At 34.2% G+C, this 26,410-nt stretch overlaps 1 protein-coding gene across 4 annotated transcripts in view; it reads right to left on the bottom strand.

The window, feature by feature from the left end:
• The window catches only part of PCDH9 (protocadherin 9), a 922,330-nt gene that overhangs the window by 575,829 nt on the left and 320,091 nt on the right, over positions 1–26,410 (bottom strand). For 2 of the 4 annotated variants that reach the window (XM_047081038.1, XM_047080886.1), the window contains exon 2: positions 5,802–5,903. The exons of the other annotated variants lie outside the window; for them this stretch is intronic. In XM_047081038.1, coding sequence (XP_046936994.1) covers positions 5,802–5,903 — 102 coding nt within the window. The remainder of the gene's footprint in view (positions 1–5,801; positions 5,904–26,410) is intronic. 4 annotated transcript variants of the gene reach the window in all.

A 26,410-nucleotide genomic window follows, 5' to 3' on the forward strand; every position in this document is an offset into this window, starting at 1 on the left:
AGATTTGGGTCCTTAATGATAAAAGAATGAAAAGAGGAATAAATCCTTATCTAGTGAGTGAGCTGGTCTGTCGTGTAGCATCCTTTCTCTACTGACTGTAATATATGCAAAGTTTCACCATAAGTGACTGAAGTGTAACACAGCTTTTATCATTTTGGCAGGTAATCTTAGATGTTACTGAGAATTTAAATATTTTGATATACTGAGAATTATTCCCAAAATATATATGTATATCAATGTATATAATAAGAGTGTGTGTGCGTGTATGTGTGTGTGTATATCTTAAATATTTTTACCTTTGGGATCTTAGAAAAGGTAAATGAAAAAAAATGAAAACAAACTGGGTTGTGAATTAATTTGGTATTATTAGATAAAATTACTCCCAAATATTATAACATGTAATTATTGCTAAATGATTTGACTATTAATTACTTTAACTTAAAAGCTGATATCAACTGTAATCTCTATTCTAAGGACAGAACACATTTATTCTTTGAAAATTAAATGTGCTTGGGTCACACAACTATATAAAACACCAAAAACAGGAGAATGTAAGTATGTAGTATAATATTTCATATACTAGATTCTGTTTATTTAGATCCAGACTGTTAGTTAATTAAGTCAAAGTTAATCTGTAATAAATACAGAAAAGAGGAAAGACAAGAGAAGAGAAAAAAGAAAAGACCAAGATCAAGTGAGACAAAAGTAAAAGCCTTTTGGCTTTATATCTTTCCCTTTTTATTTGAACGTAACAGATAACGTTATCATTTTGCTATTACTCCATTTGATATTATTAATTTAAATTAGAGTGTTCTATGCTATGGTTACAAACATGGAGAACCACTGTTCTCCTAGCTCTCAGTGTGCCTTTGTTTCGGTGAACCCAAGCTCAAGGTATACCTGTAACTCCATCTTTAATGGTGGGAAAAGTATACTTACCTGGAAGACTTATTGTCCTAAATGAGGTTATGAATGTGAAATGCAACACACAAAATAATAGTAATAATCTAATACATTTTAATTCTATTCTCTTCCCACATGCTCCTCTCACTCTCCATTTGACATATTTTTATTCTGTTAAATATTTCCATCAAATTACACCATTGGAATGTTTGTGAAGCCAATGATAATTTAACTTCTATGTATCTCTGACCAGCAAACCCTGTGTCACAAATTTATGTAAAAGGTTAAAAACATTTTCCTTATCAAAACTGTTTTCCCAGTTTTGGTCTGGAGATTTATAGTAGTGGTCCATCCTGGGATATCTTGATCAACCATCTGTACCCATGAATTTCACACTTGTGATAACTGCCACATTTCCAAAGTCTGGCGGCTAAAATTCATACTTATTTTAAAAGTCTTCCACCAATCTCCCTAACTCTTAGAGCTAAGATTTTCATCTGACATTGATTTTCGGATTTCATTGCTACAAGGGAAAAGTCTTATCTCAAAAATTCATACACTGAACACTAGACCATTTTGTAAAAATACTTTAGCTCAAGCATCAAAAACAGTGACAGGGAACAGCTACTCATACTGAGATGCAGTCTTGTGTGAATTCCAATAACTATGAGACATTTTCCTACAGATTGCAGAATATAGACACTGAAAGCTCTATCCACTTGCATCCTATGCTATTTCATGGGTAAAGGGAACTGAACATAATAGAAGGGAAATGACAATAAAATTTATGGATCAAAGAGGCTTAGTAAAGGTAATATGCATTTATGGCATGAAAACAATGTGCACTTATTCATTTCTATGCTTGTATTTTAACTATGAAGGCTTTGTGTATCCAGTGACAGAGCTCTGTCAGGAAAACTTAAACATGACAATTTGTTTAAATTCCAGACCTTATTTAAAATCTAGTTTAAGAAAAATTTTTAAATATGAACTATTTTCTCTAACATTTGCATAGAAATTTTTTACGTAGCTTAGAAGTAGTCATTAGGTCACTCAAGGATCAGAAAGCCTGGATCTAATCCTAGTGCTATCACTAGCTAGCTCTGTGACCTAGGGCAAGCTCCTCCATCTTTCTTGTCTTCAACTTATGCCTCAGTAATATGAATATATAATCTCCATGGTCTCTGATGACTAAATAGCCTGCAAATTTGTTTTGACTTCAGTACTATCTTAGGGTAATTAACCTTGTAGTTCCTGTGGTTATATTCCAGCTCCATTAGTTACTACCTGTGTGAATGCAAGCAACTTATGTAACTTCCGTGTGCCTCAGTTTCCCTATCTGTAAAATGGGAATAATGGGGTTGCTGTCAGAATTAAAATGAGCTACATTTTAATGATTCTAATATGTAAGCTTTCTTATACTTTAACATAACTTAAAGTGGGATACATATTAAGGAAATCATATATAAGCACTTACCAGAGTTTAATCAACAGCAATTCTTCTCAATGGTAAATGAAATTATAGCATGGGTTATGCTAAGCTGTTATACATTAACATCTTAACATCATAGATTAGACAAAATTTGGTAATATATATGAAGAGCCTGGAATAATGTCTGCTAAAAGATTACCCATTAGCTGATACTAGCATTCCTCTATGAGTGAGCAGTAATTGTTATATCTAAGTTAAGCATATGGGCAAAGTCCGATAATTTAAGAATGATTAAAACTTTGCTGGTCATACAGCCTTGCTTTTGTGTTGTATCTAAAGTTGTAATACAAACTTAATAGCTTCATTCAGATTAATCAATATTAGTTGACAAAAATATGACTTTCTACTTGAACAGTATGGCTTTATTCAATTAAATATTTTTTATGATAAAAAGACCTAACATGTTTTTTTTTTACTTTAGTAAAGTGATTAAAGTGGGAAAGTATAAATTGTGAGAAAATAAAAAATTAGTAATATATTTAACAGGCTTACCACATTATTCGATGTAAAGGAAAAATAATAACAGCATAGCACAGGAACCAATTTTGTAGGTTATGATCAATTTCCATTATTAATTTTCAAAAATGATTAATATTAGATCAAGAACTTTTAAGGAACTGGTTACTGAAACTATCCCCTTTGTTATTGTTCTATAGACATTAAACATTATACAGAAACCCTGTGTTGCAGAATGCTTTTTTTTTAAGTTTACTTATTTTGACAGAGAAAGACAAAAAGAGACAGATAGAGAGAAAACACAAGTGGAGGAGGGGCAGAGAAAGGGAGGGAGAGAATCCCAAGCAGGCTCTGTGCTGTAAGTATGGAGCCTGATGCAGGGCTCAATCTCATGAACATTGAGATCATGACCTGAGTTGAACACTTAACCAACTGAGCCACCCAGGTGTCCCTTACAGAATGTGTTATAACACTGCAAAACAGGCAGTACTTCTGTCTCCAAGTTTTATTTTCTAAGAAACGTCAGCAGAGATTTTCTCTGTGTTAAAAAAAAAAAAAGTATACTCAGTAAATTAGGTATATTATGATGAAAAGCCATTTAACAAATAACAGAATGAAAAGCCATTTAAAGGACAAAATGTAAATGATGGCCAAATATACCCATAAAGAGCTTGAAACAGACCCCAGCACTGAGTATCAGTGCCACAAAAATATCAGCTGTCAATGTCATTATCTTTATTTAGTATCATAGACCACTAGAAAGAGAGAGGACCTTAGAGATGACCTAATCTGAAACCATTCAGACTACAATGGGCCTGGAATATGATGGTTAAATGAGAATTTGGGGATTTTTAAAAAATAATTTGTTTACTTTCTTTTGTTTATAAGTATAACACAGATTTACTTTCACTGTTCTTTGATAATTGGAATCATAATATAAGTCAACATGATAACTTGGAGTATCATTTTTTCTTTCTTACCTATCTTCTCTAGACAAATAAACCCTGTACAAACTGTGCTCTTGTGCATTGGGCCTTATAAAATATCCAGGGAAGAATAAAAATACCATTCACAGAAAACTATTTTAATTTTGGCTTATTTAAATTCTCTACAAAAAATAAGGAAATCTTCGGGATTTCAGTGGCTTTCAGAATGTTGTGCATGGGCTTTGTAAATATTTACATGAGTTTTTATTTATGAATAAAACTTATTTATTTATGCCATAAAATAACTGTTCTTGTGTTATTATTGGATGCAATAAGGGTGATTCATGGGAGAAATTTCCATGTTCTACACACTTGAAATATACATACTAATGATGATAAATCAAGAGGTTAAATTATCATTCTTCTCTCAACTGCCAAGTGATTGAGATTTTGGAGAAAGAGAGAGGAAATAAAACCAAAATAGGAAGAAGAATATATGCTATAGGTAAGAAGGATGCTTCTGAATAATTAGATCCACACAAAGAAAAATAAAATATGTGAAGGAAGTATTAGGAGATAAAACTGTCCAAAATATCACTTTCACATTTTTCCATCTCAATTAATGGTTTGTTAGAAAGAAGTTGCTTACTCAGTAAAATTTCTATTAATCAAAATAGTTTCTCTGACCTACATTACTACTGGGAGTTTTGAGAATGACAGATGCCTTTACTTGGCAAAAACTAGTGTGAAAAACCTGTACTGGGGCACCTGGGTAGCTTGGTCATTTAAGTGTCTGACTCTTGATTTCAGCCCAGGTCATGATCTCACAGTCATGAGATTGAGCCCTGCATCAGGCTCCACACTAAGCACGGAGCCTGCTTGGGATTCTCTCTCTCCCTCCCTCCCTCTCTCTCTCCTCTTTCTCTCTCTCTGCCCCTCCCCCACCCTCTCTCTCACTCACAATAAATAAATAAATACCTTTTAAAAAGCAACTCTGTACTACTACTACTAATAAAAATGTTTTCAATAACTTTAAGGAAATTGGGGAAAAAACTAGTTTCAATGAGAAAATAGAATACATGCTATTAACCACATATACATATACATATTATCTATCTATTCATCATCTCTGCAATCCATATGTTATGACTGCAGAAATACATGAAACAAATATGTGTGTGTTAATATTAGAGTTAACTATTGAAACACAATTCCTTAAAAACATTGATCTTAAAAAATTGATCTATTATATAATGTGAACATACTCAACACTACTAACTGTAACTCTAAAATGATTAAAATGGTAAATATTATGTGTTTTATACCACAATTTTAATAAATTAAAATAAATATAATAGATTTTTGCAACCAGTACTGTTAGAATGATTGGTACTAGAATAGCCCTCACGACATAAAAAAAGAAAAGATAAAAGAAAAAACAACAAAATGTGGATCTTCTACATTTTACAGTGGATGGACTCGTTAAGCAAAAAGGAAGGTAATTTTTATTTTCAATTCAAAAAATGAGGAAGTAAAGAATCAAGCTGAGAAAAGGTAGAAGAAAGAGAAAAGATTAATAAAAATTCCAGTTACCCTGTTCATATTAAGCAACATGGTCTTCTCTATCTTCCCTAACTGTAGGATATGAAGTAAATAAATCTTTCAACAAATACATGTTCACATCTTTTAGCTCAATAAAAATGAATCAATTAAGAATCTTTAACTCCAAAAGAAAGTTGCTCATTACTTTCTCCAAAAATAGGTAATAATCAACACTTTGCATTCAATGGCAAGAATATTGAATTTAATAGCTGCACTATTACCAAAGAGGAAAGATATTATTGTTTGCTTTTTGTTCTAAAATTCTTTATTTAAGTTGTTTAAAAAAGTACTAGCATAAAAATATGAACATAAAAGAGGATGGCAAAGAAAATGTTTATAATAGTTAACTCAGACTATATACAATCACTAGGAAAACGCAAATTGCTCACTACTAACATGGTCTCTATAGAGATATAGCATACCTCGTAATGGCTTTCTTCATTCTCCTGAATGTGGAAACCCGCAGAGCTGGGACATTTCTGAGGAGTGACAGGAATATTGTCACTTTTGCTGTGTGAGTTACACTGAAAGAGATTACCAAATAATTGTGACAAACTACTCCACATTCAGGGTGTCTATTGAGAGACATGGCTGTTTGCTAAGAGTCTAATCAAAGGAGTACCATTTGAACTAGCAAGCATCTATACTCATAGGTACATGCATTAATATGCAGCCTTTACCAAAAAAAGAAAAAAAATCCCCAGGATAGACAAATTGTCAAAATGTTTTAAGCGAAGCTAAAGAAATCTCAAATGTAGTTATTTTATTTTTACCCTTTCTTTTTTTAAGCAATATGTTCTTATGATTTGGATAACTAAATCTTACATGGTGCTATTCTTTGTGTGACATATTATTCAAGTGCTTGATATATACAATACACATGGTAACAGAGTTATTATTATTTTTCCCACTTACAGATGAGGAAGATTAGGTGTACAAAATGCACTTCTCAAGGTTGGGCTGTTACCCAGCTTTCTAGGACCAAGCCCCATACCTTCTCTACTACATGCATGGCCTTTATAAATGATACATTTGAAACAGACAAAATTGAAAAACTAAAAGTTTAAGGTCCTAAAATATTACGTCACTTTTCTTCTGTACCAAATATCAAGATTCTTTGAAACAAGTTAACGAAAATAATTCACTTAGAAAAGGATGTGAATTGTGGAAAGTAAAATATTGAATTATGGCTTGGGCTTTCTCCATGAAAATATTAAAATGGTTGTTTTCCATATTCCTTACATAATTTTTATATGAAAATAAGATATTATTCACTTCCTGTTATCCTTGCTTCCTTCTTTCCTAAATCTCTTATTAGATTCAAGGCAAGGAATATTTATAAGTATTGCTGTTTGGCCACTTATTAAACATAACATTGGGATTTTTAAGGTTTCTACATTAATAAAAGATACCGTAATGCCTCCAAAAAAGGTTCACCATTGGTATATAACCTTTCCTCTCCTATATGACTACAACATATGCACAGATTTGTATGACATAAGTAGGGAAGATACTATTTTTTCACACTAGTATGCCACATTTCAATTAACTAATGAAATTTTACTTTTCCCATGCCAAAGTCATTAGAAAATGACTTTCAAATACATTTTAAAAGCAAGTTAATTTTAGAATTTAGTATAAGTTCAGTATGTTTTTACCTCAAGACCACCATTTTATATATTTAAATATATTTTTAAACACATTACATTCCTTAAGACTTTTTATTTTTAAATAATTTTAAACACGGAAAAGGTGGGGAATAAACACCAAAAAAGACTTCCAGGATTCCCTTCATTACAATTTCAAATATATCAGTTAATTACCTCATTGTTGGTTGGTTTAAGGGAAATAGCAATATGACAGACTAGGAAGACATGACTCTCAAACCCAAACCCAAACTTTTTCGCATGAAAAACACTATTGTGTTCCTGTCTTCTGTATAAACAGTATCATTTCAACCTTGTTCAAAACTTACCTCCTCTAGGAACTTTTCATGAGTAAGTAAACAGGTAGCAATAGCCATTTTAAACTCTGCTTTTAACCTAAGTAACTTTAAGGTGTAGTCTGTAAAATGCTGCCCTGCCAGTGTTAATTCCTGGCCTGTGCCTAAGTTTGTCTGAACAACTTCCCTGTTAATTATGAAGTACTGACTGTCTCTCATATCTCTCCACAGTGGCTCCCTTAGCTTTCTAAAGAAAAAAGCTTAGACCTTAAAACAGTTATTTTCATTTGTGATGTTCCTAAACATTTTAATCATTCAATTCCTGTCCCTAGTCCTTCTAACTTTTCATGCTGTTTAATCTTTTTTAAAACATCTCATGTTTGTGCTATGCAGTTTTTCTCCCTAGAATCATTTCAATTCCTGTGGCCTGGCAGTGGCCCTCACCCTTGCTATATATGGGAATGACCTGGGAAGTTTTAAAAAATACCAAAAACTGAGTCCTACCTCACACCAGATAAATTAGAGCTCAGTTAAAAACATTTTTTAAATACTTAGGTAATTCTAATGTGCACCCAGAGTTTAGAATCCCTGGGTTAACATTTCTTTGTCTGGTGCCCATGACAATACAGTAAATTTTAGCCTCGCTCCTCTTTTGATCTACTCTCTTGCTCTTTAGTATTTGTTTTCCCTTTTCCTGATATAATCAGTCATATAATCAGGGTTTTTTTTTCCCACAGATTATATCATAATGCCTTGAACCTGAAAAATATCTCATATTTGCATAATACTTTATACCTTTACCTATGAGATTTTATGTATTATCTACCAGAAACCTTTGCAGAGAGGTAGAAACATAAACCTTCTTTAACACATGAGGAAGACAGAGGTTCAGATATATTCAATGCCCTTCGTGTGAATATTTGCCAAGTGAGAGAATTCCTAAGTAACAAGAGTCGGGCTATTTTTCCTCTGCCATATCTCCCTTACGTAATTCGTTGATTTGCTCACTGTTGCACATATTCTATTTGGCGTGTTTGTTCATTTGCTGAGTGCATACTGTACTCTCACTCTGGCAGTGAAACCACACATAGAAATAACCATAATGATATGTGAAATTGCCACATGAAAATGTATGCACAGGTTGCTAAGGGACAAAACAGATAGAATGACTAGACTCCTGGGTTTGATACATGGGAAGAATCTGGACAGATGGGCCAATGAAGGAATCATGGTTAGCACATAGTCACAAAAGAACAAACAGCATATGCAAAGGCTAGAAGACATGAATTCTTGTGACTCTGTAAACTGCAAGGATTTTGACGGTGCATTAACCACGGACCCTGTGAGAACTCATTTGGGGATAGGGACAGAAGTTATTAGAGCATCTTACTTAACAGTGGATCCAATGATGAGAAGTTACAGAATCAGGCTTAACATTAGGAAAGACTACCAAATAATGGGATAGGTGCCTCATGGTGGTGGTGTCACGGATGAACTTTAGTCACCATCCTCTCTCTCCCAAATCCAATAAAGAAATATAAACAAACTGAGTGTTTTTGCAATAGGACCGTGATGCCTGAGCAAGTCTCTCCATCCCAACAAGATCTCACTCAACCCTAAGCCTCTGTGTCTAATTCTGGAGCAGCCTGTTTGTAGAGCAGCAAATGGTATCAAAGGAAAAGTTTAACTCACTTTTCCTGCCTCATTTTTTAAGATTTTTGAGTGTTATGATGCAAATAGCCTCTGGGGATTATAAGTCTATGAGCTAGAGAAAAAAGAAGAAATTTTAAAATAACTCTAAACAATATTTTGAGATCAAATACTATAAATAGCCAAAACTTTAAGAAAACAAGTTCTTAAGTGAAGAACAATTTAATCACCAGGAATCCTTTCTAACAAGTTGCTATTTCAGGAAGAGCTGTAGCCTGAAATGGAAAGAAGATTTATTATAAGTGTCTCAAGATTTCACCCACTAAAAACTTTTTGCCAAATTTGATATGAATAACTATATAATGAATTTTGGTTAAGATGAATTTGCTAAATCAGATTTGATACTGCAGACAAATCACTTGAGAGGTCCAGAGCTTGATAACAACAATCATAGTATATGGAAATCACTGTAAATACATTTGTTTTATACTTTAGAATCCATTTGATGTTTACCATTACCTACAGTTAATAGTCTCAATTTAATATGTGCATAAAGTTTGCTTCTCCAAAACACCCATTGTAGTTCTTGGGAAATTGTCATTTACTACCTACAGAAATACCTACTCAAAAAAAAGTAGGGGGAGGGGCCCCTGGGTGGCTCAGTCGGTTAAGCAACCGGCTTCGGTTCAGGTCATGATCTCCCGGTTCGTGGGTTCAAGCCCCGCGTCAGGCTCTGTGCTGACAGCTTGGAGCCTGGAGCCTGCTTCGGATTCTGTGTCTCCCTCTCTCTCTCTGCCTCTCCCCCACTCATGTTCTCTCTCTGTCTCTCAAAATGAATAAACATTAAAAAAAATTTTTTTAAGAAAAAGAAAAGAAGAAGAGATGAGAAGAGAAAAAAGAAAGGAAATACCTATTCAAACTTGCCTCATAATCAGGAATATTAGCTTTTTCATTTTTGACAAATTTCTGAAAAGGGACTTCAGAGCCATGATATCAAGAGAAGAACATCAACAGTAGCAAAAGCAACAAAAGTTTAATGAAAAATCACGTAAGGCACAGCTGTTTTCTTTGCAAAAAAAGGTTGTTGTGGGTTTTTTTTTTGTTTTTTTGTGTTTTTTTTTACATTTTCTACCCAAGTCTATAGTAGCAACAATATGTCCTTTTATTCTACTCCTCCTACTACCTTCTTATAAAATCAAGGTAGTTTGCTAAAATTCAAGGCCACTGTTATAAATTTCATGCAATCATTATAGAGGCAGTAGCTTGTAATTCTGTGCTATAGGTTTCATTAAATAAAAATTCCATTTGTTAAAAACTCCCACTGAAAATCTTATCCCTACCCATTTTAAGAAATTATTTTGGTGAAGAATTATAAAACAGTCTTAAAACTTTTGATTAAAAAGAGCTCTGAGGTTAGTAAGATATTCACATTTACAGAAAAGAATTGAAAGAACTGTCTGTACTTGGTGTCTTCAACATCTGTGCATTCCTTTCGAGGACCCATATGTATCCAGTTTCACTGCACCCATCCCACTGAAATTGCTCTGTCATAACCACCAATCATTTCCACATTAGTAACTCAAAGAGTGATTTTCAGGTCTCATCTCATTGACACAACTGATAACTCCTTTCTTCCGAACATATTTATGTCTCCAGCCTTCCAGGACACCACACACTCATGGTTTTCTTTTTACCTCTTGTGCTCTCTCTCTGCAACCATTTAACTGTCATGTTGTTATTGTTGATGTAAAAAACAAATTGCAAAGCATAGAGAAAATGAGGTCTGAGTACTTTCTCAGAAAGTATCCTCTCTGATGGTGTTCTCCATGGGTTCTTAAAATACTTTCTCAGATAGACACATGAACAATTTCTTATTTACAAGCCGACAAGGGAAGGACTCTTAGAATATTCCTAAACATGCTTACTTGAAAGAAGATATTTTATGAGCATTTCCAGAAGCTGATGAAAATTTATAGTTTAAGAGATCTGTAGGGTAGATTCTTACCATTTCTGAAAATGTGGTCGAATCGCTTACTGTCCTGAAGCCTACCATGTTTCAAATTAGGAAGCCTTGAGCCTGGCTATCGACAGCCTTCTACTATCTTCTATATATCTTTCTCCAAAGGTTTATTTTCTTGTCATCATTAAATATAATTAGAAAACAAAACTAAAATGTTCGTCAAACTGTGGTGAACACAAAGGTATTCATCTTGGGTAATAGGTATTTTGATTTAAAATTGGGGCACTTGGATGGCTCATTTGGTTAAGTATCTGACTCTTGATTTTGGCTTAGGTCATGATCTCATGGTTTGTCAGATCATGCCCCATGTGGGGTTCTGTGCTGACAGCATAGAGCCTGCTGGGGATGCTCTCTCTCCCTCTCTGCCCCTCCCCTGCTCCCTCTCTCTCAAAATGAATAAATAAAATTAAAAATAAATAAATAAAACAGAATAAAATAAAAATGCAGTATAATAAAATTTAAACCAAATGCCATATAAATAGCTATTCAAATCACAGAAATACAGATGGCCAGAATATATATCAATTTCAAGGTAGAGATTACTTAAGTAAGATGAGAAACAAAGATAAACCATCAAAGGATTCAAAAGGAATATCAATTATACCTGTAGTATACAGGAAATCTGTTTATTTTTTAAAAAATTGTTTGTTTTGGGGCACCTGGTGGCTTAGTTGGTTAAGCGTCCAACTCTTGCTTTCAGCTCAGGTCATAATCTTACAGTTCATGTGTTCAAACCCCACATCGGGCTCTGCGCTGACAGTGCAGAGCCTGCTTGGTATTCTCATTCTCTCTCTCTCTCTCTCTCTCCCTCCCTCCCTCCCTCTCTCCCTGTCTCTCTCTGCCCTTCCTACATCGGCTTGTGCATGCTCGCTCTCGCTCGCTCTCTCTCTCCAAATAAATAAATAAACTTAAAAAACTGAATTGTTTGTTTTACCAATCTCTTTTTGAAAAGAGTATTTTTTCTTTAAAAATTGGAGACAGAAATATTACAAAATGTTAATATTGTTACATGTTAATTGTCATATGTTAATTCGGAGTACCAGGGACCTAGGTATTTTCCTTATTTCTCTTTACTTTTTCTAAATTTTTCAAATACCTGAATGTGAATAAGCACATAGAAAGCATGGCTTTGTTAAAAATTTCAACAAGACTTTTGACAATGGTTGTAAAACAGTTTTAAAAACCATAAAATCTTGAAATTGTGCATCTTCAGAAGTAAAGACCATGTAGGTGTTAGGTGTCTTCTGATTTGGTTCAGGGTCAGTTCTCCCCTTGTCAGTAGAGACTCCTGACCTAAAGCCAGGTGAGAAACATGCCAATTTTTCCTTCTCTAGTTCTGCAGCATAAAGATCTTTCTCTACTTTCTTTAAATATAGTTTCCCTTTTTTCACTTTATGAAGGAACATGATTATCCTGTTGACAATTTATCAGGAGTATGTAACATAATGCCTGCAGCAGCGCTAGATGTTTTATAGGTATTTTAAGTGAAAATTTTAAGTGAAGTAAAAGAGTAAATGAAAGTCTTTACAGTGACTTATATTCACCTAGATTATTTTGGCTTCTAACTCTCCAGGTGATCATTTCTTTGTAGCTGTTCTCTTTTTTTGTTTGGTTGGTTTGGTTTTTTTTTTTTTTTTTTTTTTTGTTCCCAACAGACACATTCATTGTAATTAGCATCCCAAAATTAGTATTTTGTCTCACAGATGCTATCACAAAAATAAGGTGCACTAGTAGCACAGATTGAGAGTACCTGTGGTAGAAACATTAAACAAAGCAGTGGCTTTAGTCTTCATGGTTTGTTTCTCCAACTGGACCCTCAGCAACTCATGGCAGGAAGCAACTTCCTCACAGTACTCTCTTACCTAAGTGAATACGTTTGAAGTCACCTATTATACACATGAACAAATAGCTTCTCTTCAACTGCTGGGGCCTGCAGCATTTCCCTACCCAGGAGACTTTCCCAAGTCCAACTTTGGTTCTTCCAGGGCAGTAGACCACCCAGCAAGCAAGTTGACTAGGATCTGCTTCAGAACTCCCTGAACTGACTGATAACCCTTATCACTTTGAGTAAATTTCCCCCCACCCCTCTCACAATCCCCATTCCAGATGTCCTTTCAGTCCAGAGACACCATTCTCCTTTCTTCTTGTTGTCTCAAAATTACCTCCTCTCTTCTCTTTCTCAATAGTACTTCCTTTGCTCCCTATCCCAACAAGCCTTTTGACTTTTAACCCAGGTATGCAGAGAGACTAGCCAGATAGAGGTGGTCACTACTGCTCAACAAACAGCCAAAAGTTGACCATTCCATGTAGGATTTATGAGAAAAGAAAAGATGATTCCATATAGTCTTTTTTTTTTTTAATTTTTTTTTTTCAACGTTTATTTATTTTTGGGACAGAGAGAGACAGAGCATGAACGAGGGAGGGGCAGAGAGAGAGGGAGACACAGAATCGGAAACAGGCTCCAGGCTCTGAGCCATCAGCCCAGAGCCCGACGCGGGGCTCGAACTCCCGGACCGCGAGATCGTGACCTGGCTGAAGTCGGACGCTCAACCGACTGCGCCACCCAGGCGCCCCCATATAGTCTTTTGTCACAGGCCAAATACATTCAATTATGGTTCCTTGTGAATAAGTGAAATTAACAATTAAAAACGTATTTCTTATTGTGCATTTTGTTGTTGCAAGTAGATCACGTTTAAAGCATTTGTAGAAACTTTCCCTCAATTTACTACTTTATGATACACTAAATGAAACCCATTTGTTCCCAGTCAACACACAAGGAATACTTTATAACCAGAAAAAAATCTTAACAAATCTAAGTTTAAAAAAGATTGGAAAAAAATGTTAATAATGTGAAATTAAAGTCTGAGGAAATTCAGTAAAAGGTATACAGCTCAAGCACCAGATGAAACATCTTATTTTTTTCTTTGTTTAGAAATTTCTCTCTCCTACACTATTCCAAAATTTAATGGTCTCTATCACCAGCTGGCTGATATTTTTCAAATAATTCTCACAATTTAATAAAATGTATAGGTGCCAAGTACCATAACCGAGAAATAGTTTCTTTCAATGTATTATTGCTTAAGTAATATTTCAGAGCAATCTATCGTCATAAATAACTTCGGTTACTATGGAGTTTTAGCAACTCTGTATATTGTCCATTTCCTGACAATGCTTTTTCAGTTGATTTTCCTTCTGTGCTACAACTTTCAAGGCTTTTCTTAAGGGGCTATACACAAATCCAGAAAAAGAGAGAAAGATAGATGGATAGAGATATATTCCAAAAATAATCATTCAGTTTTTTTTTTTTATATGCTGCACCAGGCTGAATTCTGTCTTCTTTTGTCAATAAAATATATAATGAGAGTGAGAAGAAAGGGGAAAATAATTTATAAGTCTCATAGAATTTTTGATAATTCGATGAAGAGTCAAACAGTAACACCCTATGGCAAAACTCCTTAGCCAGTTCCCTCTAAATATGCAATAGAAGAGCAGAGCTCTGAGAACTGAACATTCAGTGTGCCAAAGCTTTTTCAAGGTGCCGCGGTGCTGGGTACATGGGATGACAAAATTTTGCTAAGTAAATAAAATACATAAATAAGCCCATACATTTTCTCACATCTGGCTGTAAATTCTTCATGAGCAATTACTACCAAGCTCTCTAACTTAATATAGATAAACAGGATACAATTTCAAGTCATTACTCATGAAGGAGGAGCAATGCAAAACCACCTTTATGAGGACCACAAATCATAGCGGCTCTGTGCACATTACAACACTTTTCTTTAAATGCTTCCTGGATATTATGTTATATTAGAGTTTTATGTACCTTTTTTGAACCAGTTGACATGGGTAGGCATAGGAAATAAAATTCCTCGGAATTTTAACTTCAAACACTAGTGTTCTCTACTTTAAAATTTCTCCATTGGTCCCCTCCTGTGCCTTGCTCTAAATCCCATTTCACAAGAGCAATAATACATTGAAAGGTTTCAAATTACAAAAGGATTCCATGTTCTGTGACTGAGGCAAAGACCTATTAATGCCAGTTGACACTGCACATTGTAGTTTCATTGTGCTTTTAAATAAATGATGCAGGTAACACAGGCTTTTGCAACTCCACATACACTTAAGAGAGATTTTAACTTCTGTCCAAATATATTTCAAGTAATACAATAACAGACATTTTCAATATCAGGGTTGATCTTGATCATTCATGCTATATTTTTATTCAAGGCAACTGTTTTGGCGTTTTATGTAGTTCATTTAAGTTTATTTCATTATATGTTGTAATAAAATCCCTGAGACAGCAGTTCTGAAACAGTACCAAATACATAGTGCTAAAACCAATTTATTAAAAAAAAACAGTATTAATTTATAACATGTTCCATTAAAAGGCATCAAAATGCACAGAGAAGCCTATGACGCCTCATATGAGCCTATGATGTAGCAGAGCCCAGGGATACAATGACGGGCTTTCCATCCCTGCAGAGATGGCCCATTTGTGAATTGCATGTACATGTGTGCACACACACCATGGTTGTAAATACATATTCCATGTGGGTGATTCATATATTTTTTCATAGAGATGATTACATATATTTGTATATGAAGAAGTATTTCTTTATTACACAGAATTACTTTCATTAATATTATAGGTAGTATATTTTTCTAAAAGATTTTGCCTTTAAATATATAAAATATATAATATATATATATATATATGTGTGTGTGTTTATAAAATTTTAAGTGTGCTATAAATAAGCCACATATTTTTACTATACTAAGCTAATATATAATGTCTAACACAAATGCATCTTAGAGTTTAGGGGTAAAATATTTCTGAAAAATAATCCTATCAAGAATTATATTTTGAAACTTCTGTGGTAGAGAGAGAAAATTTTTTTAAAACCTGGATTGAATGTAATTTCCAATAGTAGGACTATGTCTATTTATCATGAAAAATACTTTCCAAAAGTAAATATTTACCATAATATTAGCTTTCACTATCTGCATGCCAGTCTTTAACAACAGACTTCAAGTCAACCTTTAGTCAAAGAAATCAGATAATAAATTTGGAGATTCAAATCTAGAGTACTTTAAAGTGAATTCAAAATTCAGGCTATGCCAGGTATTTCAATATTAGTTTTTCTAGGCAAATGCTTAAATAAGTTCAGTGGTTTATTATACTTCTCTTCCTGGAAAGTTTCCTTTTTCTTTTTTTTTTAGTGTTTATTTATTTTTGAGAGAGACTGAGTACGAGTGGGGGAGGAGCAGAGAAAGAGGGAGACACAGAATCTGAGCAGGCTCCAGACTCTGAGCTGTCAGCACAGAACCCAAAATGGGGCTTGAACTCACAGGTTGTGAGATCATGACCTGAGCCAAAGTCGGATGCTTAACCAAATGAGCCACCAGGTGCCCCTTCCTGGAAAGTTTTCTGAAACAGACCCGAAGCTGGAACCTATAGTATTAATAACATATACAGAGAGAAAAAGAGAGAGAGCAAGCACACTGATTTTTTTATAGTACACTAATAACAAACGCTATCCCTTGAATACATAATTTTAAGATGTGTTTTTATAATCTGAGTGTTTTGGGTTTTTGATTTTAATTCATTTATGCAAATTGTACAGTATCTTAATTTGAGTGAAAACATATCTCTTTAATGATTTACAGTAAAAAAGATGTTCTAGAATACCCTGGAAAGTGCCACTTGGTCTTTGGGGGACTTAGATTTGACTCTCAGCCCCACCACCATCTGACAGCATGTCTTTGCCTCAGTGTTTTTATCTGTAAAATGGGAAGTTTAGAGGTTAGATCTTCTCCACCTCTCCAAGTAAATATGCAGTATACATGTGAGATGTTATTATATACGTTACCCAAAACTTGGTAGTTTTTTTCCCCAAATACTGATCTCTAAACTTAGATCTTCATAAAATGGTGTAAATAATTTACTTGATAAAATAAACTGCAAGAAATTAGAAACTTTGCCACTGATTCTGTTATAATTCACCACTGATTCATTTGCTCTCATCTTGTTGATAGCTTTGAAAATGTGTGTGGCTGTATTAAAACAAAAGGAAAACTTTTAATTCTCATGCCCCATATACATCTTTTTATTCATGAAGAGGAAAAAAAAACTACTATCAAAGCCTGATGTTTATTGACTATACTTCTACTTTCTGTGTAGAAAAAGAATTGGTGCTTTGGGTAGCTTTTGAAATAATTTAGAGTATTTAGGGCCAAATTAAAAAAATTAATCACAGTGATGTTGGATGGAAACTCTTCAGCAAGTCTGGAATCTCTCTAGCTGTGAATGTTTAAAAGGCTAGAGCATTTTTAAAATCTATTTTTAAAATTAAAGTTCTATGTATTTTAAGGAACAAAACCAAGTCACATGAGAAACATGCTCACTTTCAAGGTCTTAAAACTGGTTCTTCTTATAGGTTTGGGCTGAGAATCCCCGAAGGAATGTATTTTCACAAATAAGGAAATATCTTTAGATGTAGTCACTGCTAATAGAATACGCCTTTTGAATTACTTTACCTCCAAGCTCCAAACTAAAATAACATTGGCAAAACCACTTTACTGTTTGACTTTAATCCTCAGGTCATAGAACTGTAACACTTAGATGACTCTCTAAAACACTATCACTTCTTTGATTTATCCTTATTAAGTTGTTCCTCTGGTGAAGGGAGGTATAAAAATGAACCAGAAATAGATTACATATACATATAAAAATCCATTTTGAAAATTTATATTAATAAATGTGAAGCATAACTGAGAAACATTTATTTTCAGAATAGGAAAATGATAAAACATATAATTCAATACTGTCTTCAAGAAACACATTAAATGCAGTAAATTTTATGATTTTATAAATTCTCCCAAATAAACACATCCATTTAATCAACCAACATTTCTTAAGAACCTCCATGTGCCAAATACTTTTTAATGATTTTGTTAAAAGAATACTTAAGAAATAATCCTTGTCCTCAAACAATTGACGGTATTTTCAATATGGTCATTTTTGTGAACCCTCTGTATTCCCAAATGTGTTCATATATATATATACATACATATTCCCAAATGTGTTCATATATATATATATATATATATATACATATCTCCAAAAAGAAGGTAAAAGAGAATAAAACTTGAAGAGAAGGGAATAGATGGTGGCATTTTTATAGTTTCTTCCCTCATATAGCGTTTTTTTAGAAGAATACAGAAAGATGGCTTTTTGTTAAACAATACCACACTGTTGTCCTATAATGGTATTACAATAAATATTGTACTCCAAGTAGGGGTGCCTGGGTGGCTTAGTTAGTTGAGCGTCTGACTTCGGCTCAGGTCATGATCTCGTGGTTCATGGGTTTGAGCCCCGTATCGGGCTCTGTGCTGACAGCTCAGAGCCTGGAGCCTGCTTTGGATTCTGTGTACCCACCTCTCTCAGCCCCTCCTTGACTCATGCTCTGTCTCACTCTGTCTCTCAAAAATAAATAAATGTTAAAAAAAATTAAAATATTGTACTCCAGGGGCACCTGGGTGGCTCAGTCGGTTAAGCATTCAGCGTCGGATCAGGTTATGATCTTGCAGTTCATGAGTTCGAGCCCCACATCGGGCTCTGTGCTGACAGCTCAGAGCCTAGAGCCTGCTTTGGATTCTGTGTCTCCCTCTCTCTGCTCCTCCCCTGCTCATCCTCTCTCTCTCTCTCTCAGGAATAAACTTTAAAAAATTTTTTTAATAAATAATAAAATAAAATATTGTACTCCAACTAAATAAAGATTAATGTTTAAGTTCATGATAGTTTTTATGTACTGGAGGAGGGGCAATATTTAAAGGTGACTAAACAATATATAGACAACATTTTATTTTTTAATGCTTATTTATTTTGAGAGAGAAAGAGAGTGAGAGAGAGAGAGAGAGAGAGCGAGCATGTAGTGGGGGAGGGGCAGAGAGAGGAAGAGAAAATCCCAAGCAGGCTCCATGCTGTCAGTGCAAAGCCTGATAGGGGGCTTGATTCCAGGAACTGTGAGATCATGACCCGAGCCAAAATCAAGAGTGAGATAATTTACTGACTGAGCCACCCAGGAGCCTCTGGGTGTTATAAAACATTTTCTTGCTATTAATAATATTGATAACAGAAATACACTTCCAAACCAAGAAAAGGTATGATTAAAAAAAAAGTTCCCTTTTAGGAAAAGAGAAAAAAATGTATCCGTACCCTAATTATTGCATATTAACGTAAATTCAAAACCATTGAAGCATGGCACCCTGTGGTCTTGTATTAGCACTCTTTTACAATTTTAAGCTCTTTTATAAAAATTTTTTGATTCAACTTTAGATGATAGGGGTCTGACAAGAATGAGTAGACTTTTTCATTCCCCTTCAGTGAAATAAGAGACGATTCTGCTAGACTATTTACACAATATTTTTCTTATCATTTTGATTACCAAGAGACCTAAAATAGAGAATGAGACCACCAACACTAAATTGTGTTGATTTTCTTATCTCACTGTAGCAAGATGTTGTTTAAATTAATCTTGCAATTCGTAATGTTACACAATAATCCAAACAGCTATGGGACACTTTAAAAAACAAAATATAACTTTTGTCCAGCTTCTAAGAGGTAGGAGCTTGTGTGTGTTTGTGTGTGTGTGTGTGTGTGTGTGTGTGTGTGTGTGTGTTTGCATGTCTGTGTGTCCATAGAGAAGCAGAAGGAAGCAACCAGATAAGGTAGTTGGCTTCTTTTGAGACTCAACATGAAAAGAAATAAGAAATCAGAGTAAATATGATTCATACTCCTGACACTGAGCTCAGTAGTTCTGAATCCCTCTTTGCCTTTCTTTTAGCCTCTGCTCTTTTGAAGTTCTATTAGGTCTCTTTTTTATTCCCCTCAGTGGCACTGAAACTCTTTTAAGAGCTTGGAATCTGGGCTTGAAAACTGTGCTTGCAAGTAAGGATTTGTAGCAATTCGCTTCCTTTGGGTGACTTCAACATCTGATAGGCTTATTGAATGTTAGAGCTGAAAGGAATGTTAAAGATTCTTCTCTTAAACTCTATTATCAATGAGGAAATTAAGGCACAGAGATTGACTGACCCAACATCAAATATTCAGAGGCCAATAGATGACATATTTTGTTTTGGATGACGTTTGACATAGGGTAGAAATTATCTTAATTCCTTTTAATATAATTGAAGCAGAAAGAAATTCAGTCATATTCTCAATACCATATTTTAAATTATAGGCTTACAGAGTTTAAAGGGACCTTTTAACCTAGTTCATTACTATTCTTACAAATTGCCTAGGTCACTCCCACGAAAAAGACTAATAACAAAGACCCATCAATAGACTGAATTTAGACCATCTAGCTCATTCAATCCAGATGGCCATTCAATTTAATAGGAAAAAAAAAATCTCCCTAGAAGGGACTTATAACCAAATCTCAAGAAACCATCTGCTTAACTCAATATTCAAATGTATTCATAAAACACATCTTTCTCAGTTCAACTGAAAATATCCCATACTCAGAATTGGGGAGTTAAAAGGGCCAATCAGATATTCTGAAAAATCAGCTAAAAAAGAGACTCTCATGAATTTAAAAACCAAATACTATGAAATGAATATGGCCAAAATTATAGGTCTATGTATTGTAACTGTATGTGTAATTTATCCATACAGTTTAGACCCTTTTGCGTTAATGGTTGATCGTGAGCGAGACTTAGCTCAACTTTCCCAACTTGTATTTTGTGCTTTTAAGCTAATTGACATTGTACACATCTTCTCAAAACACAGAATATTCTTTCTGATCTTATTCCTTAGTGAGCTTTCTAAAGCATGGAGAAGTATAGAAATTTGGCCACAGTCTTATTAAAATAAATAGCTAAACACAACAAGGAAGCTTTGCATAAGGAGGGAAAACTCATTCACACACAAACATCCAGTAAAGGACACATTCAGCCAATATTTACAAACTTTTAAATAAGCTATAGAAAGTACACATGAAAGAAAACAAAACCTTATTTTCTGCTGCTCATTAAACTGAAACTTGCAAATGAAGTTTTCTTTGAAAATTAAAGTAACAACCTACTTTCCCCTATTTCAGTTGCCTATTTCATATATTGAGCATCAAGTAATAAAACATACACTTCACTTGTTGAAAACTTTATCCAATCATTGGATGGTTTATGTTGATTTCAAGTTCGACAAGACAACAACTTTTGCTCAATTTATTCTTCATAAACAAACAGAGTACACATTAACATCAACTGCCATAAAATCAGGCCTTTGGGAAGGTGTCACATATAAAAGTGGGGCACCCTTGCTTCATACATGATATTAAGTACATATTAAGGACCAAAAATGTTTTCCAGCTTTCCTCATCCTTCAACAGCCTGAGTCAAATGACTCACAATATTCTAGACACATTTTGCATTTTAAATCCTTTTTGAAACATAACCACAAATGAGTTATTTGATTATCATAATCAGAAACACTAATCACTACAGTCTTGATGAAAATTCAGACATTATCTCAAGAGGGCTCTGGCCCAATAAATGTGTTGACATGCTATTTGTTTTTATGATGGTTATTCATTGTGATTCAGTGTAAAATAAGTTTATGGAAAAGTGACAAATACTTGGTGTGAGAATCCAATACAAACAGAAAGTACATAAGAGAGAATCTACCAGAAGACCCCTTTTAATTTCATTACTAAGTTAAATAAATACACAAATATCCTCTTATTAAAATGTTCCCAGAGTAATAATTGTCTTTATACGAACAATTCTGTAAATGTAAAGTGCCATGTTTTCACTTTAAATTATGTATATAACAAACTACTTAAGACATCTCCCTCTACTATACCCAAACACTCTGAAGAGACACCCAACATGCAAGACACATTCACCTCTCTCCCATTCCTTCTCCCATACAACCTTGCACATTAGGAAAGTGCCTCAGGCACCCAGACAACCAAAATCTAAGATGACCATGTCTTGGGCTGAAACTGCTGTATATGCTATTTTCAAAAAAAAAAAAAATGAGTTCTTTTTCCCCAATGCTTTCATGGAAATGGATGTCAAGATAAAGAAAAGAAAGTCTCAGTTGGTGACTGAAGTTGAAATTGAAGGGTTGGAGTATACAAGGTCCCAGCAGCAGTCATGTATAAGTTTGACAAAACCGTACAGAGAAAGTAAGCAGACGTTTCCAGAAATGCACAGGCACCAAGTGTAAAAGGAGAAAGGGACGCAGACAGTGAGTGAGACACATAAAAATACATGGAGAAAGTACTTCATTTATCATTCTCTGTTCCACTTTAGATAAGAATCTGAGTGTTCTTCATTCTCTTTCGTTGGATTCCAGGTTATCTATTTTTAATCTAGCTGGTGTAAATGAATTTCTCTTTCTTATAACCACAAGTGTCTTCATCATCAACTTTCTTAATTGTATATATTAAACTTTATTAAGACTTTTTTTCTTTAAACTGACATGATTGAAACCATTTTATTTTTCTTTTTGAGAGAGAGACAGAGGGAAAGTGAGGGGCAGGGAGAGAGGGAGCCCTAAGCAGGGCATGGGCTGACAGTGTGGAGCCCCAACACAGGGCTTGATCTCATGAACCATGAGATCGTGACATGAGCAGAAATCGAGAGTCGGACGCTTAACTGACTGAGCCACCCAGGTGCCCCAAGACTTTTTTTAAACCTTACTTTATGTCACTTTATTATTCTTCTTTTGCAGGAAAGGCTAAGACAAGTAAAGGGAAACATTTTCAAAAAGAAAATAGAATGTGTCTTAATTTATCATTTTAACAGTTTTTTATAATTGTTATAGTAATAATTTTCACTAATTTTCCCCTCTTGAAAAAAAATAAGTACAGAAGAATGTGCCCAGGTATCAGATGGATGCCCCACTATTTCTAGGTTATCATGATAAGACCACTAAGTATTCCTGACATGCCAAATGGGTTTAAATCTAAATAATGATATACCTTTGTCAGTTAATTTACTTATCATTAATCTAAGTCTCAGAGTACTTTCAACACTCTCTTTTCCACATATTTCTCTTGTTCAGCACTTTGGAAAGAGTATTCTGCACCTTCTATTGTCAACTTCCTCATTCCTCAATTATGCATCACCTTCCTTAACATTTGACAAAAACTACTTGGAAAGCCTCCACTCTTCTTTCTTTCCCTTTTTTTATAATGTTAATCTCTCTTTTCGTCAATAATTCTCTTCATTTCAGTATCCTTGACTGTTCCTTTCTTACTGGAAGCATCTTCAATATTGGTGTTGGTCAAGTCCACATTTTTTGTTAGCTTATTTTCTCATTAGTCCTTATCTCTCTGGGAAACTTCATGTAATTCCATATCTTTAATAATGTCATATACACCTTTAAGTGATGATACCCAAATTCACTGCTTCAGAACCAAGTATTTTCCTATGCTTCATTGTGCATTTTTAAATGTTTGCTTAAATACTCCATCTAAGAGTATCTTAAAACCTCATCTTAAAACCACCTCACCCAAAGTCCCACTTATTGGCCTACACCCTCCTTACTCTTTTTCCTTGTGCATCCAGAGCAAATATAACTTTCGGAACACTCATTGCTCTGAATAATAATCAGCTGTTTTTGTGCCTATTTTCCCCTTGATGTTCCAGTGCTGTGCATAGTGTCTAGCAGGTTGTATATTCTTAAAACTGTTTTTGAATTAAAATATTCAGTATTTTCAATTTCAAATTCTACTTTGGAACCACAACATACATTGGCATTCACAGAACTCCATAGATCTGCTACAGCTAATTGGAAGTATTGAATATTTGGGATTGTTTCATTCAGACAGGTTGGTTACATGCAGGCAAAGTCTTCAGAGTGTTCTCGTGGAAAAAGCTTTGTATTCACTGTAACACCATGAGCAAATGGTTATGTCCTTATGGGGATAATGACCCCTTTCCTGACTGTCAAGGAAGGCGGCTAAGAGGCTTAAATAAGTCAATTAGATTGTGAAAGAATTTGAAAACTATGAGGGGCTATAAAAATCAGGTTCTGTTAATTAATATTAACATTTAAAATTATATACAACATGTTCCATCTATTCCTTGTTCAGTTTTAAAGCTAGCATGATGTTCATTTTTCAAAACAACAGATTAGGGCAATGTTTTAACATTCTTTTCCTTTTTAAGTATATTCATATAACTGATAATATGTCTGCTCCCTAGAATCATATAAATAATATGCTGTCTGTGACCCTGACAACACTGTCCCAAAAATAAACATTGGCATGCTATTGTTCAGAAGGACATGTGCTTTGTATCTAAATACTGCATTTACTTATATACTCTTGGCCTTGTAAGAGACTTGACTTAATGAACCCACATATTTTACGATGTGTGCTTTTAACTTTTACTCAAGAATAATAGGAATAAACAGTTTCCCCCCTATATTTTCAAGCAAGGTATGCAGAATAAGAATTTAAGGAAATATCCCAAAATGAATTCAGTTTCCTGATAAACTAAGATAAACTCAGTTTAAGTGATGTCAATATCAAAATTAACTGTATGTTGGTTGTCACTAATTCTCAGGACTTTGATCACAACTTCCTGAAAATTCCTGAGCTGCAGCATTAATCTCCTTGAAAGGGAGACACTCAATTTACAGTGTATTTTGCATGTCCCTAAACAGGTCTTGAATGATGAATTTCACTGTCTGACTGAGGTGGTTTACCTCAGCACATAATTTCTTATATTAATAACCTTCCCCTCAGGAGCTGAATGACCTTCTATAAATACAATCCCTTCATTCAATCAAAAAATTAAAGCCTGTAACCACCTCGCAATTCATCATCTTTTTTATAGGCAATTGTTGAAGCAGAAACAAAACACATATCCCCAATCCTCAACCCATGTAATGCAAAATTATGCAGCCTTCTGCACTTATGTAACATAGATATATTGAAAATTATGTAGCATTTTGTGTTCCAAATCAATTCTATTGAGTGAATTCTTGTTTCCAGTGAGCCATAATTTTCAGAGAAAAAAAAAATAACCCCTTTCCAAAATCAAAGGCATCCTAAAACAATAACCTCCTGAATGTTTGCATATTTTCAATCAGTATTTAAAAAATGCCTCTTCATATGAATGCTTCAACAATTATGGTGAAGCCAGATTATAGGGTTATTCTTGGAATCTGCAAGACTACCATTTACATGAAACTATCTAAGAGTGAATCTCAGAGTTTAGTAATGGAGGCTTCCTCTTTGAGCAAGATTGATGAATGTTTGTACTGAATTTCATTATGCATAAAGACCATAAAGTATATACTCAACAAACTGACATAAGTTCTTAGTTCAGCTTGCAAAGATCTCTACCTGAAAAACACAATCTAGAGCAGATAATAGAGTTAAGTCAGAGAATTCTCTGGTAAACCAGGAAACATTAGTTAAAAAGCTTCAGGTGATTAGATTTCCAAAGTGAAAAAATGAGGAATATTGGATAAGCATTTTAAAATTCAATATTCTTAACTACATTTAATATTGTAACTATGGAAGCAGAGATTGTATTTATGTAAGAAATAGTATTTTTTTAAATATGAAATTTATTGTCAAATTGGTTTCCATACAACATCCAGTGCTCATCCAACAGGTGCCCTCCTCAATACCCCTCATTGACCCTCCCCTCCCTCCCACCCCCCATCAACCCTCAGTTTGTTCTCAGTTCTCAGTAAGTAGGATTTTTTTAAGACTAAAAACCAGCATTACATTCAGACTAGTTCCCTTTATGAGGCAGACAACTAAATCAACTTGAACAGGTTCTACTGGCTAATCCAGTTGATAAAACTAAGGTGAAGGGCTATATTTATTGCATATGGTCCTCTCATATCAGGTAAGTAATCTTTATTTTACCAAAGTGATATAAAGGGAAAATCAATTTTAGTGGAAGACCTAAAGTGTACCACATGAACACACACATATTACGTGAATATATGCTTTGCATAAATCAAGAGAAAAAGCACATATTCAGACCTACTGGATAAGTTGGAAAGACTGAAACATAGCACCTCTCCTTCAGAATCCTGGACCTCAAAGGAAGACCGCAGTACAAAAAAAATCATTTCAAATGAGGTGGACTGTTATTTGAATGCTTCCTAAATGAGTATACTGGAGTTGAGTTGGGTGATCAGCAAAACTTATGGGGAAATATTCAAAACTATCCTAATAGTAACAATTCTAACAGTCATTTAAACTATTCTAAAATGGATTCAATGATATTGGTAGTAGTTTTAATAAATTAACCATTTTAGAACAGTTAAGACTGTTAACTTAAAAATATTGTTACATGAACATCACTATGGAGAGGATTAAAAAAATTAGGCAAACTCTGTCAACTATGCCATGATATGACTCACTAGCTGGGTTAACTTG

Source organism: Lynx rufus, unplaced genomic scaffold (genome assembly GCF_022079265.1).
Source record: "Lynx rufus isolate CCGP_SWC_20201006 ecotype Redwood Valley unplaced genomic scaffold, mLynRuf1.p SCAF_1, whole genome shotgun sequence".
NCBI lineage: Eukaryota > Metazoa > Chordata > Mammalia > Carnivora > Felidae > Lynx > Lynx rufus.